Source organism: Psammomys obesus, unplaced genomic scaffold (assembly GCF_907164565.1).
Source record: "Psammomys obesus unplaced genomic scaffold, mPsaObe1.curated_primary_1811, whole genome shotgun sequence".
Taxonomy (NCBI): Eukaryota; Metazoa; Chordata; class Mammalia; order Rodentia; family Muridae; genus Psammomys; species Psammomys obesus.
Genome location: NW_026585895.1, coordinates 38,267,267 through 38,286,520, shown reverse-complemented (window position 1 = coordinate 38,286,520; position 19,254 = coordinate 38,267,267). Strand labels below are relative to the sequence as shown.

At 40.8% G+C, this 19,254-nt stretch overlaps 1 protein-coding gene across 1 annotated transcript in view; it reads left to right on the top strand.

The window, feature by feature from the left end:
- Arhgap15 (Rho GTPase activating protein 15) overlaps positions 1-18,457 on the top strand; it is a 528,611-nt gene extending 510,154 nt beyond the window's left edge. Inside the window, exon 13 of the mRNA XM_055599722.1 lies at positions 18,115-18,457. Coding sequence (XP_055455697.1) covers positions 18,115-18,295 — 181 coding nt within the window. The 3' untranslated portion in view covers positions 18,296-18,457. The remainder of the gene's footprint in view (positions 1-18,114) is intronic.
- The last annotated feature ends 797 nt before the right edge of the window (positions 18,458-19,254 follow it).

Here is a 19,254-nt window from a genome sequence, read left to right as displayed (position 1 = left end):
TTATCATATAGAATTTACACAACTCGAGCCATATAAGAAGAGGGAACCTCATTTGAGCAAATACCTCCATCATATTGGCCAGCGGAAAGGATAGTTGGGCATTTTCTCAATTAATAATTAATGTGGAAGGGCCCAGGTGACTGAGCGTGTTGCCACGCCTGGGCAGGTGCTCCTGGGTTGTATAAGAAAGCGGGCTCAGCAAGCCATGATGAACCATGATGCCTTCATGTTCCTTGCTACAGTTGCTGCTTTGAGTTCTTGTCTGCCTTCCCTTAGTGAGGGAATGTGACCTGGGTTACATAAAACAAATAAACCCTTTCCTCCTCAAGCTGCTCTGTAGTCCTGGTGTTTATCCTAGCAATAGAAAACAAACTCACACAGTCTGGTACTGGAATCATTGTCTCTTTCACTTGTCAACAGGCGTTAAAGCCAGCACGACCACCCCACCCATGGGCGTATGTGCTTTCAGAACTCATTTCTTTTTGCCACTGAATCATATTCTAATGCATGAATATGCTTTTTTTTTTCATCTACTCACTTACTGGAGGATATTTATGACCTTTGTTAACTTAAAAACAAAGTTTTCAGGCATAAGTTAATCTTAGGTAATCAGTGTGATTTTTAGGCAGGAACTGTGTTCTCAGAACATGTAATTGTTCTGTGGCAAGATTTCGTCCAGTGGGCTATGTTGTATACTTATCTTTACTATCCTTAAACTTAAGTCGATTTGAAGCCCAGTTCTCTTCCTCTTTGGATGTTCACTGAGGACATGAAAAGCCTGTTTTATAATACATATACAAGTGAAGAGAGCTATTAAATTAAGTTGTAGATTTTCAAATTGAGGTGATTATTCTCAATCTCCCATTGAAGGTGTGTCTTTTCCTGCCTTCTGCAAACACATCAATTTGTTAGCTTCAAAACGAAGCAGAATATAATTATGATTTTAAATTTTTTTCTGTATTTTCTGTCTTTTGGTGTCAATTATAGCCAGTGAAAATATGCAATTCTTTAATCTTTTCAAAAGAGACATATAAGCTGTTGCAAATTTCTAAGTAGAAATAAATGTTACCTGGCACACCTGTGCCATTTTTCAGACATCAAATAATATTTATATCTGACTTACTCTAATAGGAAAAATAAAGGCTGTCCTGCCATTTGGTGGCAACTTCCAGTGAAAGCCATTTGTGGCCCCTGGTTCTCTGCACACAGTGGGTGCAGAGCAGCACACAGGAGGCTTTGCCAAGCAAATCTTAAAAGTTCAAGCAGAAAAATCATCGCAACATCTTTCAGTCATTTGCTGCTTGTGTTTGTTTCCTTAAAATGCACAGCTAAATGCTCCCTCCACACAGATACTATTCGGTAGGTAGGGTAGATCTTATTGCCGGGTTATTTTCCAGTACATTTGGCATAGTTAAGGTAACATGTATTAACTTTCTCTCAAAACAAAGATGAAAACAGAGTTGTAGCAGTTGCAAATGCTTCAGCCATTGTCAGAAAGTTCAGAGATGACAGGAGGTCCAAATAATCAACCTTGCCTGGAGCATATACTGTAGTTTCCCCCTGGGATATCTGCTCTAATCCGACAATGTATCTGACTGGCATGAATGTAGAATTACTTTCAATAAAGATTTTATTTCAAGCTTGGATGATTTCCTCCAAAACATCTTGTCACTAAGGCAAAGTATATCATAGAATATCTGATTTTTTTTTCTTCCCTACAAGTCAGCTTTTGAGAGGGAAAAAAATACACATTTCAAGTCAAGTACTCCACTCAGGTCAATTCACTGTAAAAAAAAAAAAAAGAAGAAGAAGAAATCACATTTTAACATATCGAGGCTGATTAAAGATTTGCTGTGTTAAAGAAATCAGGGAGCTGTCAAGAGAGCTTACCCTAAAGTCTGGAAATGGGAAGTCGGCAGCACATTTGCCCATGCGCAACGAACACTCTCCCTGCAGTAGCCCCCACTCAAGGAGCAGTCAGGACAGATGACGCCTCCCGTGAAAACTCGGCTTCTAGAATATTTGTCTTTTGGCAAGAAAGGAACGCTTACAGTCCTATCTTCCAACAAGTAGAAAATTGTTTACAGACCCTAGGAAAAATATGTATGGCCCGGTTATAATTATTACACGAAGGTGGTCTTCATGGCTTCATTTATCCTTCCATCTCTCCCCTCTATCCTCCATCATGATACCACGAAGAGTCAGCATGTTCAAGACCGGAAACCAGTAGGCAACGGGACATGATGCTATTCCGAATTCACTCCCACACTTCACATGTAGCTTGCTTACATTATTTCAGCCTTTGTGTCACATTGTTTAATTTGTGCTTGGTTCATATAATCTTAGACATGGCTTATGTTACCTACAGAGTTTCACCCTTTAAAAAAAAAAAAAGAGCACGAATCAAATAATTTAGCTCTAATGGGATGGGAATCATTATTTTAACCTTTAAAAATCATGGTAACATTATAATTACCACATGTTTTAAAATTCAAAATCCATATTATCCTTATTGTTATGTGTTATGACTAATGGACAAGACTAAGATAAGAACCATGAGCACAAATGAAAACAGCATGAATTCTAGGACTTAAAGAAAGAGAAATGTTGAGAGTTATGTCTGAGCTTTCCTTTATTAGCTTTATTAGTAACTGTGGGGCTTGTCATTTAACCCAAAAGCCAATGAGCCAGGGGGGCTACACATGGGCTTTGTGGGGTGAATTTTTACCCATTCAGAGTCCTGCATCTAAATCTTTTTCCTGTGTCGAAGCTCTCCTAGTGAGACCCGGTCTCCATTTCCTTGTTATAAAACAGTCCACAGACGCAAATAGAAACACATATGATGACAGCAACATTTCTCTCCATTTCAAAGGGCTTTCGCAAAGGTTTAAATTTTAACCTGCAAGGTTTTCATGGTGTCATGTTTGCCATTACCTTCACTTTTTACATGGAGTCTGAGGCTCAGCAAACTGCTAAAACGTTTCTCTCACGTGCTTAGCACTTGGAGAACTAGCGGTGTGGATTCTGCGTCCCGATTATATTATCACTTTTCCCACAGCGATGACTCTCCCCATCCCCAGCCCCCGGGCACAAGGCAGTCATACTAAAAGCTGTTAAAACACATCAGGCTCACTACAGACCAGCGCAACTGAACTGCTGTGGATGAGCCGCAGACATTGACACGCTTTTGAATGGATCGTAGATGAAGCTAACAGACAAGCGGGAGTGGGTCCATGTTCTCTCTTGAACAAGTTTGGAAAGATATAACATGTTGGGTGCTGGTTTATTTGTTGTTGTTGTTTTGTTTTTCTCATCATAAAACATGAATACAGCATGGAAGGGGATGATTCATGAAAGTCCATATCTTTTCTTTCACAAGTTTCTTTTCTATTGGAATATCTCTGGTTCCCTTGAGCTCATGGCAACCATCACAAGAGGACTTAACATGGCAATAGTTGGCTATTGATGCCAATGGAAAGAGGATAGAACAGAGTGGGAAAGGGAGAAAACTCAAACTGTGACATGGGCTCAGAAAGCCCAGACAACCTGTAGAAGCTCTGGAACCCCCGGGCTACCCCTGTCCTTACCATATCCCAGACAGCTTGGCCTTTAGACACTCATTGCAGTCATTCGCTGGTCAGAGGCTACTTCCAAGAGTCTTTTGGACTGAATTGCCTCTCCTCAGCCAGGAAAAACCCTGCAGAGCCGATAGCTGTATCGGTCTGCTGACTCAGTGTGGGCAGCTAAGCTGCCCTTGAAGACCAGCGGTTCTCAACCTACGGGTTGCAACCCCCTTTGGGTGTCAGATGACCCCTGCTCCAGGGTCACATATCACACATATCCTGTATACCGGACATTTACATTACAATTCGTAACAGTAACAAAATTACGGTTATGAAGTAGCAATGAGATCGTTTTATGGTTAGGGGTCACCATAACATGGCTAACTCTAGTAAAGAGTCTCAGCATCAGAAAATTTGGGAATCACTGCTTAAGCCCGGTTCCCAGAGTAGGTGTGAAGAGAGGAGGCAGCACGTCACAGGCCATCCGCGGTTCACCCTTTGTTCTATGCCAGTCCATTCTTTGTGTATATTTGCCAAGCATCTCCTTCAGGACAACAGGAGACCTCTTCCTAAGGAAACCTTTGAAATGAAGGTTAGACGGATGACCCACAGGCTCAACAGCTGAAGCCAAACCTGAGCTCAACTCATCTTTTCACCCCTCCACTTTGCACCCTGGCTTTCTTTTATCCCTCATGTATGGCCTCCTTAGAACATGATGATTGACCCAGTGCGGTGACCCACTCCCTCATTCATAACAGGTTCAAAATCCTGCTCACCAGACTAGGAGTTCTGCCTCAGCCGTTAACAACCAGAGCTATGCCTAAAGAACAGGCACCTCAAAAGTCCCATGTAGGTTCCACACATATTATACGTCTCTACTGAGCACCAACAACCCTGCCTCACCCCTTTACTTGATCTGAGCCAATTACATCTGCCTATATGGCAACTCTTAGCCTTGGTTTCTGGTCCCTGGACTCAAGAAGACCAAGTGCCAACCTCTGGCTAACACCCAGAGGTTAGACGTATTGCTCTAACACAGAAAACAGCATCCTTGTTAGCTTCCCATTTATCTTGCTCCTGAGAATGCCATATCCTGTTACTCATCTCCATGAGTCCCCGTTAGTCAGGTCACCTTGCCTGCCCCTCAGGCCCTGTTTCATGTTGTTAAGATTACAGCTACCTGGCTTAGGGTAATTAAGCCCCATCACTTTACCGCTATTTCGTCAGTACCTTTTCAACTCTGCTGCTCTCAGTGAGCCTGTATCTGCAAGTAGACACCGTCCTTCAGTCAACTCTCATTCCTGAGTAATGTCAGCTCTTTTAAACATGGGGGGGCTGGAGAGATGGCTCAGTGGTTAAGAGCACTGTCTGCTATTCCAGAAGTCCTCAGTTCAATTCCCAGCAACCACATGGTGGCTCACAGCCATCTATAATGGGATCTGATGCTCTCTTCTGTCATGAAGGCATACATGCAAATAGAGTGCTCATATATATAAATAAATAAATCTTAAAAAACAAACAATGGTTTATGGGCCTTCACTGATACTTGGTAGTATCTACGAGGAATCCCCACTCTTATTTGTAAATGCTCGTGTATTCCAAAAGCTATCCTCCGTAGATACAATACTCAAATTCACCAGTAGTAAGAGTTTTTAGCAATCAGGCTGTTGTCTTGTCCATGGATACATTTGTGCTGTATCTGCCACCACTGCTTGACTCATTGTTACAAAACATATAGCAGATGAGCAAGCCCCAACCTTAATTATATTGCAAGGCTTCTGATACTATTTTTGGAGCTAACAATCATGGACTATGTTCCCCAGGAGCATATAAAAGAGAACATGACATGCAAGGTATAATTGTCATTCATCTACTGAGGAAAGAGGCTATGGCAGAGATTAGTCATAGAAAGAAGATGAACTGACTTGCAAACTAAAAAAAAATCCCATTCAGCACAGCCTCAACCTCTTCACAAGGTCAGAAAATATACTAGCTCTTGAGGCTTGAGAGATGGCTTGGTGGTTAAGAGCGCTTGCTGCTCCTGTAGACGTTCAGTTCCGAGCACCTACGTGGCGGCTCACAATTGCCTATATAACTCCAGTTCCAAGAATACAGCACCCTCTTCTGGCCTCCACAAGCACCAGGCATGCATGAGATGCACATACATGCAGGCACTCACACAAAGCATAAAATACAAATAACCTAAGTATTTTAAAAATAGCTGTCTCTTATTTTCTCAGAGTAGGTATAAAACTTGGTTGTTAAGACTATAACTATTAATAAAAAAAAGTTTTAAAAGACTATATTGTTGTACCATAATTGAATCTAATTTTTACTCCAGATCCCACCCTTCTAAATGAGTTACGACTTCCAGATTTTTCTGGATTTGTTTTTATTCTGGACAGCAATATACATTTGAGTGTCCAGGGCGGGACTCTGTTTATATAATATTTCAACAAATATTGAGTACCCACTACTGTGACACAAACACAAATCTGAAGTACACTAGACCAAATAGGTCAGTCCTGGACTTGAAGATATTTACGTTCATCCAAAAAGGACAACAAGGGACATTAGCAGGAAAGAAAGTGTCTAGCTTTTGCAACCTCAGCTGGCTGGTGCTCCTTCATTCTGGCTTTCAGCTATAATCCCCAACTTCCGACTCTAGATTTTGTGTGGGGTAGTAAGTGTGAAACTATCTTGAGGCACATTTACCTAGATAATGCTACATAGTAATTTCATCTTAGCTATGCCTGATATACCAGACATGGGAACTCTAGAATCATGCTAAATCACTGAGTATTTCTGAAGGAAAAGAATGTGACTGTGTCTTAACTCAGCTTCTTTGAACCTTCTGGCAGCCTTTATATTCAGAAAAGGACCCGAAGGAGTCAGGATAGTTAACTATTCTGAGACCTCACTGGTGTCTCAGCTCTCCCCTGCCCAAAAAAAAAAAAAAAAAATCTGTCTATGTCCTAATAGTAGAGCAGCCTGACTCATCCCTGTACTCACTGATTATGCTACTCATAGGCTCTGTCTTTCGCTATTCAGGTACTGTGATTTGCAGAAATAAAAAGTATTTTTTTCTCCTTCTCCAGTGCACCACCCTCCATGGGGGCCACGAATTCTGCTAAATCTTAGAGAACAGCAAGAAACACAAGAAGCTGGGCGTAAATCTTACTTAGTATACCTGACCTCTCCCTCAAGTGACACTTCAACTTTTCTTTAGACTTAGTCCAGAAGCACAAACCATTCTTCAAAGGTCACTAAGTCTGCCATCCAGTGCAGGAATCTCAACGGCCCTGCTAAATATTTCTTTTGATGGGGAATGTGGGCCTTTTTATGCATGAAATATTTAATAATCTTGATGGACGCTGCCAGTAGCTCTCCATTATTTGGAAGGGAAGTCTATATTAGATTTTAATAGAGGTAAAATTATAAGTGGTTAGAATTTTGAATGATTTGTATTTTCTTATTTTGACTTGTCTGCATGTTCATGTTGATAAGAATCTATGACTGTTTTGAAACAGCCATTTCTATTTCCACAGGACTAATTCTTTATACAAAGGAAAATTCATTTCTCTTCCTTCTATATCATGGCTGCTTGCTTTCATACCATCATGACTTCCCTGTATGTTCTGTATTTCAAGCCAAACACCTTCAGTCCTAAGTTCTTATTTTTAGGAGTGCATTATTTGAATGACATTCTGATACCCAGTAGCCTACAGGCCCCTGTTAAAGTCCAGTCTCCAAAGAAAAGAATAAAAAAATTTATTTTCACTTAGAAAATAAAGTAAAATATGGACAGACAAATGCTAATACTCAAATTGCAACTGATTATCAGCTACTCCAATGACTTTTGAAACAAGGAGACACCTTTGCCAAACACAGACTGCCAAGACCTTGTGTGGGTGCCCTTCCCTTCACTTACATAATAAAGAAAAATAAAAGATTAATGAATTCTCACTACGTAGTGCTAACATTCTTCCGAGGGTTTTCAAACATCACAGGGTAAATCTGTAAGACCCATGTTTTCCACGAATGTCTTTTAATTAGGTGCATTATTCTGTGGGCTTAATTAATGCTGATCCATGTACAGCACTTGATAGTCCATATAAAATATGACTAGCACCTACTAGCATTTCAACAGGTTCATTTGTAAAACTCTGTCCTTGCTAGTTTTCTGTGTCACCTTGACACATGTAGAGTCTTCAGAGAGGAAGGAGCCTCAGTTGAGGAAATGACTCCATGAGACCCAGATGTGAAATGTTTTCTCAGCCTATCATGGGGGATGTGATCCCTCCGCTGGTAATCCTAGCTTCTATAAGAAAGCAGGCTAAGCAAGCCAGGAAAAGCATGCCAGCACCCCTCTATGGCCTCTGCATCAGCTCCTGCCTCCAGCATCCTGTCCTGTTTGAGCTCCTGTCCTGACTTCCTTAAGTGATGAACAGTGATGTGGAAGTGCAAGCTAAATAAACCCTTTCTCCCCAACTTGCTTTTCGGTCATGGTGTTTCCTTGCAGCAATAGAAACTCTAAGACATTTGGGTAGAGAATGATAGAACGCATATGAACATTTGCTTCCTGAGAATACATGTTCTAGATGTGTCCTCCAACTACAAAATGGAATCTTGGAATTATCAGGCATTAGGCAGCAGATCAAATTTTTGTTGCTTTTGAGAGACTCACATATAGATGTCTAAAACCATCCTAAAGTTAGGTGTCATCCTAGGGAAGACACCTAAATGAAAGCAGAGCTGAAACTCATGGTCGTCACGCCAATCATGTATTTCCGTTTGATGTCAGATTAAAAAGCCATGACTCAAGAGAGAAGATTGCTCATGCTAGTTTTGTTTTTCTTCTATCTTCTTGCCCTTCTTTGTGTAGCTATGCCCTTGAATGTGAATTAGGAGATTCTGAAAAAAATAAAATATGTCACCCAGGACATCTTGCTGGTTGCAACTCATTTCAGCTGACTGCAACTCTTCCTCAAGTCTTCCTCAGTTCCTTCACTGTTAGGAAGACCACTTATTTCAAACTCAAGAACACTGGATCTTAGTCATTCACACAGAACGTTGTTTATGTCCCAGAGTAGTAGAGACCTGTGTCTTACACTTTCCCTACCTCTTTCTCCTCAGTGGCTTGATCAAAGTGCTCAATATTCCTTGAGCTCATTTCCCTCACCCGAAAGCTTTCTTTCAGTTATGAAGAAAAGAAACGTGGGAGGAGTAACATGACAGTGATTTAAATAGCCGAATACAGATAGATTGTAGCAGAGATTATATGCAGGTATGTTAGTTTAAAAAAATCATATCACAAATCACTTGGTAATAGGTGGATTATTCAATAATTAGCTGGCATTGGATAAAGGATAAATTTATATTGTCATCATATTTCCAACTAAACTAGATCAAGATAAATTAGGGGGCATGCTAAAAAAAAGTGACATCATTTTTTAAAAACTAAGACAAGGCTGATGATCTGTAACTGATCTCTTTAAATGGCTGGGTTTTATAATATTAACAACAATGATATAAATGGCAGGAGGAATACTACCATATGTGACCACATGAACATAAAAGTAAATAAAATTTTAAAAGAAAACGTCAGGAACTATGTGTGTAATTAAAATGATGAAAACCTTATCTTCTCAATACATAAGATCTCAGAAACTTGCACAGAAAAGGCTCTTCTTTGCAGTATTGTCTGTGACAGAAAATAATATAACACTCTGAGAGCCACAAGCAGGCGAATGTTTAAATAACTCAAGGTACTTCCACATTGTGAAATGAAATGACATTTTCCTAAAGAATTTGGTATTTTTATGAGTGATGAATTGGAAAGATGCCCATGATATACAGTAAAGGGTGGAAAGGAAATTCTAGAACATTTTGTATCTTACTGTTTCAATCTTTTTTAAAAAGAAAAATTTGTATATGTGTGCTGTGTATTACACAGGTATCATACATGAATATGTATTATCATATATAATAGTAGGTAATAATGGTAAATCAATGGGTAAGCGGAAAACTGTCTAGAAGCCACACCCTCTGCGTAATTATAGCTTCTACAGTAAAGGTGTTTCATTAAGAAACGAGGGAGGAATTTACTTCTTACCCTAGGTGCTTTTTATTAGCAAATTTTTAAGGATTATACAGTAGTTTTTGTACAAATAAGTGAATTGGGTTGAATAGACAAACATTAAATTATGCTCTGTCAATAGAAAAGATAGCAAGAAATAGCCACAGAAGAGAAGATACACATGGCCATTCATTTCCGTTTGTTGATTTCTTTCCCTTTGCTTACGGTAAAGGATCTAAAGTTTTAAAGAATGGAAAATAGCGGGCCATTTTTCCTCTGCATTGATTGCCCTTTGAACAATACGCCAGGTAGTAAAGATGATAACGAGGTCACCCACCGTCACCTTGAGCATCGTGGCATGGACTTGTACCACCTGAGAACTGTGAAGGACACTTTGTTTGTCAAGCGTCTTCCCCAGACGTCCAGTATCAGATTTCTGGGAGTAGATCTCAGGGTTCCACGTTTCATATACTTTTCCAAGTTGCTCTCATGAACGCTGAGGTGAGAGGCATTGGCACCCTCCCGCGGAGGGCAGTGTTGTTCCCACCAGCAGCAGCACTGTGATCTTCAGCCAGACGATGTGATAGGAGGCTGATCTGTGTGTGTGCAGGACGTCCACGGTGCCTCCTGCCTCTACCCACTGAAGGCTGCAAGCAAAGGGCAGTTCCCCACCTCACCCGGTCATGATGCTTCTACAGACAGTGTCAAGTGCTTCCAGGGTCAGGCTGGCGGGGGAGGGGTAGATTCACCTGCTCACTACCTAAGAAAACACTTCAAAATTTGAAGAAAGGGGGACAAGATATGATTTTGTTGTTGCTGTTCTTGTTCTTGTTTACTAATTTTACATGTACTAGATCCTTAGTGTACACCCACTTTTTTTATAGAGTGATGACAAAACAATATACATTACACATCTAAGGCATAGCAATTGTTCATTAGGCTTGAGAAATGCTGAATTCAGAACTGCAGAAAGAATTTTTTTTTTTTCAAATACAAACAGCAATTACGTTATATACTCATTTCTTTTTTTCTGAGTACTGGCAATGCCATTGTTTTTCAAAACCTAAAAACAGACTCTCCATCCTCTTAGAGTGAAATTCTAAACCTTTCCTAAGAACCCCCAAGTCCCTCTGGACTACCTCCTACCTCCACACCCTGGCTCCCCACTGCAGCCACACTGGACCTTTCTCTACTTCTAGAACTGCCAGTACTTTTCTTGAATCTTCCCTTCCTGATGTATGTACTCAAGCAGGACAGGAATAATACCTCCCTTCCACAGGGACAGGGGTCTTTTTTTTGGAGCACCCTGTCTACTAACATGTAGCATGTTTCACCACTCTCTGCTACGTGAAATATCTGAGTATTGTTTGAAAACAGCAGTGACCAGATCCTGCTTATACAATGTCAGCTCGAATCTCCGAGGATAGATGCTTAGGTCGTGGGGATTTTTAAAGTGCACAGGGTCAATACAAGAACCGTCCCTTCTTCCCTTAGTTTTCTACAAAGCATCTCATGACTGAAACCACATTATCTATTGAATAGTGCGTGCTTGGCTGTCCCTTCCTCCTGTTCAGGATTCCAGTCACCCGACGGTTTCCTTAGAGGATTAGTTCTGGCACACCCTGCAGATACCAGACTCTGTTGTGGTTGAGGTCTCACAAAATAGTTAAGTATTTGCACATAACCTCGGCACATCTTCCCATGTACTTCAAATGATTTTCGTATTACTTGTGATACCAAATATAATTTGTATGCCATGGAAATAGTTGTTATACCACATGGTTTATGGTAGATAGAAAGGAAAAACTCTATCTGCTTTCAATGCAAATGTGTTTTTTTTCTCAAATGTTTTCCATCTGAGAATGGTTAGATCCCGGCATAGAAAAATCTGTGGCTAGGGAGGACTGGCTGTGTGAGCTGTGGTGTAAGGATTTTGTCTGTCTTACCCACTGCATTTCAACATTCAGAATAGCACACTACTAAGGAACACACTTTTTAAAACTGAAGTCATAGACTAGTGAGATAGCTCAATGGGTGAAAGTATTTCCTGCACATCAAATATAAGGGCCCGAGTTCAAATCCCCAGTACCCATGTGAAGCCAGGTGTAAGAGTGTGCAGGTGTAGAATCCCAATGCCCCTATAGGGAGATGGGGAACGGAAACAGGATGCCAAGATGCTCACAAGCCAGCCAGCCTCAAAAGATGAGGATCAGCTTCCACAGGCACACTGTAGCACACTTGCAACCGCGCGTGCTCACAGCTTTGCACGTGTGCCACGCCCCTACGCATACACACAAAGTGATAGGCATAAGAGGTTCACATTTTATCTCATCAGGTGCATTCCTTTAGAGTTAAAGAAAAGGTGAAAGCTTGTTTTTAAATATGCTTTGAAGCCACTGGCACACCTGAAGCACTGGGGTTAGTACAGAGAAGGCATTCAACCATAGTATTCCCTCCTGGTATTTAGAATGGCAGGACTGTGGCTCTGACAGCCCATTTTATTTATCGCTGTTGATGTCTTACAAAATACATAAGTAGAAATAAGTCATTAATTGAAGCCCGTGGCTATTCATTCTTTAATTTGCTTTCCTGACATCCTATTAGAACAATCTGAATATTATTTTAAAAGTGCTTTAGACTATCTCTATAATGTCTGATCAATAAAAATATGAGACAAGTGAATAATTGAAAGTGTTTCAACCTTCTGTATTGAAATTAATGCAAAGTAGTTCAATAAATGAAAAAAAAAGCAGGCTGTGTTACCTATCAATAGGCAATTGCCATATTGGGATTTTTCCTATAATGCACTTTGAAAAAAATTATATATGCATGGCTTTAAAGATTATTTAAAAGCAAAAATGTCAAAATATAGCAATAATTCCCATTTGAGATGCTAGTCATGAGCTGATTTTTGGAAACTAATAATGATATAGTATCAAGATATAAAATTGAAGACTACAATCAGTTTAAGCCAATTGATTTCCGGATTGACATATGACCATGGTTGAATCAGATGTGAATGATCACTGTGAAACACACTGACGCTAAAGGCCAAATGCTCTGCAAGCGTGCTCCTGCTCTGGTTATATGTGAGCATTCTTCTGACAGACTCTGTGACTTTAAGAGACAAGGTGGGAGTTCTGCAGATTCACTAGTCTTATAAAAGGCCAGAGGAGACAGCAGAATAGCTTGTGCAAACTGAGGGAAGGCAAGCATATGGTTAGCATGCATCCCCTCAAAATAGTCACAACACATAAGAAACATAAGTTGAGCATATTGAAGATTGATTCTATTTCTAACAGCCTTTCTTCACTAAGTGGTCAGAATTGCAGCTAACGTTTCACACACAGTCACTGAGACAAATTTTGCAAGCCAGGTGTGTGACTTGATGGCAGGAATGCGTTTGTCACCGCGCTCTTCCCCCATCTGGTGACGCCCTCTGGAAGTTCCTTAGACAGGGAGAGGAGCATTGCAATACCACCACCACCACCCCCAGAACCGAAAATTGGTCCCGTGGGAAGTTGTGTGGCTTTCTGTGTCCTTCACGCATCACCATGGTAACAGGAAAACACAAACTTAAAAGGAAGGTTGAGGGATGGTGAGATGTTTCAGCTGGGAAAGGCACTTGCTGCCAAGCCTGATGATCTGGGTTTGATCCCTAAGACTGCTATGATTCAAGTCGAGAACCAACTTCTGCAAGTTGTTCTCTCACTCAGACAAATACACACAAACACACACACATGCATGCACACATGTACACAATAAACTATCTGCTTGAATCTGTGCTACTATTAAACATACTGCTTTTTCTAATTCCATATTAACTTTCAGCCTTCTACCAAATCCCTCTTTCAGCTTGAGTCATTTGGCTGTGATTGTATGCAAGCAAGAAATTTCTTTCAGTTAGCTCAAATTCTGCTCATTTTTTTAAATCTACCAAGCACAAGGCTTTTCTGAGTTTTGTTTGGTTGGATGGTTGGTGGGTTTTGCTTTCTTGTTCTGAACAGAGGTCCAACATCTGCAGCATTGCGGTGCAGATTGCTTCTTTCATAATCCGACATCCATGGGTGACTGCTCGTTTTGCACCCAACAAGGGGTGGCAGTCCTATAGTGCTATGTTGTCACTCCCCTGCTCTTCTAAAGCAATAATTCTGACCCGTTTCACAAGTTTGTAAACTTTTACTTACTAAGTAAAAGTTTAGCTCAGTGCCACTGAGGCACTAAATCCATGCCTGCCCTCTAAGTTAGAGAGGACTCAAGCTGAACAGGAGCAGGGCCATTTTCTCTGCTAACTTTCTAGAATCTGCCTAACAGTTTGATGCACTAAACTTGACAAGAAATAAAACAAACCACAGTCTTCTTCAAAACTTACCTCAGATGGCATTTTTTTTATGATGCCAAGGAAAGACATGCTGTTTCCCAGAGCTCACTTTGGTGAGAGCATTCCGGAAGGTATTGTCAGCCAGAGCCTCCCCTCTGACAACTGCTAGAAGAGCTGCCTGCTACATGGTTGCTTTCCTCTGCGGATGCTAGGTTACACATAGCACAGGCAGAGTTTTTATATTTGTGAGACTGCACTCTTGCTTAACTCACTAGTTACGCCTCTGGCTGCAATTCCCATCAAGTCACACAGGAGACTAGGAGGTGTGCTATTATGATGTGATGTGTAGATGATTTGCACAATCCTCTGTATTTTGGAAACTGTGATGGGCTATGTGCTCCTCAACCAGCCACTTAACCACTCAGGAGTCTGGCAAGGTAGGAATGACTAGGTTTATGTTTGAGTAGCAAAGTTTACCCCAGCTAGGCACCCCTAATTTCAAAGCCTGCTTTGACAGAAGTGTCTGCCTCTGTAGTCCACAAAAGGGGGTTGTCATCTAATTTAACATTTAGTGTGAGATTGTATGTCTGTCAACATGAGTCACTTAATTAAATAGTCAGAAATGTCTACCTCAGATTGGTCTTCACCAGCAGCATCATTCCTAACCTGAAGATTAGTGTTTCAACCTATCAACCACTACCTCATTGGTATTCAGAAAATAAACTGTTGAAAACACACACACACACACACACACACACACACACACACACTGTGCATTTTATAATGGTAAATAAGCAATTAGCACAGGTTCCATATAATACATACCCATACTGTCTTATTTTTGGGCTACATCTTGTGTTTCTAGAAGGCATAGCAAGTGACTTGGTTTTATTAATTTAAGAAACATGTTATCCAGGCAGCTACCAAAATGTAATCTGCGCTAATCCAGATGTGGTGAAAATATAAAGCTATAAAGATATTCTGAACTGTTTGCATTGAACAAGATCATTTTAAAGCACTCATCCATTAGCATTATCGAAATCAGGTGGGAAATTTGTAGAGAATGAACCTGAAGAATATGGGTTTGGGATGAGATGAATACTTTTTTATTTATGTATATATGAATGCAAAAGCTGGGCACTGACAACACATAGGCAGACCCTGGTTGGCACTACCTTCCTGAAAGCTGTCACTTAAATGAGCTCTGGGAAACACCGTTTCTTTCCTAGGCTTCATAAAATTGGCGCCTGAGGTCAGTTTGGAAGACAGTATAGCAGGAACCCACCTATTAGAAAGAATCCATTGGGGAGTCCCTATAGCCCCCAGCTAAGATGGAGGAGGGTCCTTCAGGGTGGCCTGCATCTCTGTCTTCCATTCTACATCAACTCAGTCAGTACCGTCCTCTAGACTTGGCCTTGTTCTCGGATCTGATGCAGGGCCTTTGCCAACAATAGGTAGATAGATAGATAGATAGATAGATAGATAGATAGATAGATAGATAGATAGATAGATAGATAGATAGATAGATAGACAGATAAATAGATAAATAAATAAACAAACAAACAAACAAATAAATAGTGACTGCGATGACCTGTAACTTTTGGAGAACAGGAAAGGTTCTAGCCTCCATCCAGCCTCTGTTCTTCACAGGGCTACATCCCACCAGCTGTGCTTTGTGGGTGAGAGCTTAGCTGTCCGCCCCTGGATGAATTACCCCATCATTTTCTGGCAGCCATGATTATCCACTGCACTTACCAAATCCTGGATATGCCTTGACTCTGGCCTTCCCCTTTAAAGGTGTCCCTCAGTTTGAGCACCCAGTTATCCTAGCTTGCCTGCTCATTCTTTCGTCCAACAGAAATTAGAACAGTGTAAATTGGAAAATATATCTTCATCCCTCGGTTCATTTCTACATCATGCCACTCCTCTTTCAGACTCTCCAGACTCCAACCCCTAATGATCCGGCCCTTGCCAGGCCATTTACCATCATACAGTCAATGCTGTCTGGAATGTCTGTCTGCCTTCTCCATAGCCTATGACCAAAGAGCACTGGTCTCTGCTGGGTCCGTCTTAGCCGCGGAGATGTTTGCTGTCAGTGGGTAAAGTTACAGAAACTTTTGCCTGCTGAGTACTCAGTTACTTGTTATGTTTTGTTTTTTCCATTTTTGTCTTTGGCAACTTCTCTTGTGTTGGAGTTGCTAGAGTTGGTATCACAAAGGCATTCATTTAAAAGCAAAAGATGAAAACCTTTTTTACCCTAAAATAAGTCTTCCTAATGACTTGTATAGCACACTTGCCAAGATGGGGTTCATAAAATCTTAAACTGGGGTAAACTGCCATGCTTCCAGGAATTGCAGGCCCGTCCGACTACCCAGATGTGGGGAGAGGAGGCTCATTTCACTTCATGACCTTTTGAAAAGTGAAGCATCAAAGTGACACGGCCCTTTTTTTTTGTTAATTTCAAAGGAAATGTTAAATTTGAAATCTGTGGTAACTTGCTGAAACTCTAAAAATATGAGACTCCCTTCCAGAAAGGTAGCCATGCCAACAATACTCACAGGTACAAATGTTCGCCACTTAAAGCAGGAGGAAAAGAAAAAAACGTGAGGCAGGATGTCTTGGATTTTTCACTCAAAATTGCAGTCACTTTGCACACAGTAAATGGGCTACAACCAAACAGACAATCACCATTGTACAGTGAAGGATGAAAGTTCAGAGCCTCTTACAGCAGATTCAGTAATCCCATAAGGGGCAGCCGAGTGAAAGTTTGGCCCCGTTATAAAGCATAAGGGTGTTAACACCCTTGAGATGATGTGTCCTGAAGAGCTGGGACCACACAGCCTGTGTACCAGCCTACATTCTGCATGGCATCAATCCCTCCTCATGCACTTTTGGGCCTCAGCCATTTCACCTGCTCAGCAGAGCTAACAACAGAATCTGCTTTGTGGGGTTGTTATGAGGATTAAATGACACTTTAAAATAGTAGTGGATTATTGTTGCTTGAGACAATGTAAGTCAAGTAGTTCGTTGGCCGCACTCCATTACCTTAACCTGGACCGTACTTAGATACAAGCCAGAACACAGGACTTGAAAGGTTCCACTTGCAGAGTAATAAAAGTAAGTAGAGCCTTCCGCCTCCTCTGACACTGAACTGTGTAGACCAGCACAGGCCAAACAAGACATCCATCAAGGCCTAAACAGCTCAACAAAGTCCCGCGCTTAGCACTGAGGACAACACACTCAGTGTTTGGCTCGCACTTCACTTGGGTCCGGTTGTCTGGAAGTCTATCACAGCATCTCTTAGCGCCTGCCTTCCTTGTGCTGCCCTAGTTTCTCACCATCTTTGAAACCTCATGCTCCAGAATTTTGATAGGAAACTAGGGCTTATCAACCATGAGACCACACATTGTCTGTTTAAGCTCTGGCAGGAAAGCTTGGGGTTCCTTGAAGAGTTGCTTTGTGCCATGTAAGGCATTCCTTTAAGACAGCATCTTTGTGTACCAAAGATATCCCAGCTTGCCATTTAATCCTCATGGGAGCAAGTACATCTCTGATCTCAAAAGGATTCTTCATAGAATTGCTACCAGAGTCTGCATTCTATTAAGACATGAGAAAAGTCACCCATCCAGCTGAACAGAGAAACAGAATTTTGACATATACCTAACTGTCTCAGAGCCAACCTCCCTACAGAGCATATTCCAGTTGGCGTCTTCCAAGTGCACTTCCCTTACTCTAATCCCCAAAGTCTTACTTGTTCCCAGTCCTTATGTCTGTCTTCCATTATTGACTTTACATTTATTTTCTGTTATTTTTGGATTCTGATATAGCCCATGAATGTATCACCTCTATTCTCTGTTGATTATAAGTACCTCCTAGGCTGCTTATAATTGTAATTCCACAGGAATTTTGCTGTTTAGCGTAGTTATTCATACTTACCAAGCATCCACAGTATCCATTTATAATGAGGATTTAAACTTGCATGAGGTGGTGTTCACTACAGCTTCTTCTTTCATTCAGAACTTCATGAAGGGCTCATGATCAAATAGTGTGGTGAGGTTCTTTGTTTTTCTTTTTTTCCTGGAACTAGAGCTAGCCACAAATCCACATGAAACTCCAATGGCATCTTTTCTTTATTTTTTTCTTCTCCCCAGGATAGTGGCCAAAGCCTCCCAGAATCTCATGTCTACACAAAGCTTAGGGATTGTGTTTGGACCCACCCTCCTGCGAGCTGAAAATGAGTCGGGAAACATGGCGATACACATGGTATACCAAAACCAGATAGCAGAGTTCCTGCTGAGCGAGTACGATAAGATCTTCGGCTCAGAAGACTGACAGACAAGACAAGCTACTGAGTATGTTCACATCTGTCTTGATGCCTAATATTTTTACATTTCTGTAAACATATTTCTGAAATATTTTTTCCTTCCAAGCGACAGATGCTTCATTTTGTGAAAACTTCGTGATGATTTTGTATTTAAGTTCCAAACATTCGAATAAAATAAATGACAATATTTTCCTATATGTGTTCTACATTAACCCCTTGAGTGTTCCTTTTAGCACTCTAGAAATACTTCATGAATGCCTCACGCTCTTAAAAAATGTGTACAAGACAGCACGAAGGCATAGCTCTACTATTGCTCCCTGCCATCAGGTATGTGCCAGTATGTGCATGGATATGTGAGTATGTAGAGAAATTGTGGTTAAGTCTGAGCGTGTGTGCACACGTGTGTCTTCTCAAGATCCACATGCATGAACATATCAGCTAGGCCCCACATGCCTACACATCCACAGAGAGAACACAAACAGTATGATCTACGTTCTCAATCCAAACAGAGGCTTTTCGTCTTTCAAGAGTATAGTCCAACGATCCTCGGTGACAGGTGAGTTTTGCAATTACAACACATCGAGTGTCAACTTTTCTAAAGAACAAGGACAGTTCAAGACATTTGTGGTTGGATCACTCCTTTGTAGTGTGATACTATTTTGGTTCCACATACCATTTTATGAATTAAAAGGACTGATCTTTATTTTACACAAGGATTGCATTGCTGTTCTATTTTGATTCTTTATCAAACTGTGTATCTGCCTTTTCCCAAAAATGCATTTTATGTGAAATTTTTATTATGTTTTGAAGGAAGTTTTATTGGTAAGTTACACTAACTCCGTTTAGAAAGAACTATTTTTAAATGCTTGTGTTAATATGCCCCAAGGATTCCTTGACTACACTCATATTGCCTCATCCATTCTTACTTTCAATTGTGATGGATAAACAAAAGGTCAACTGTCTAAAA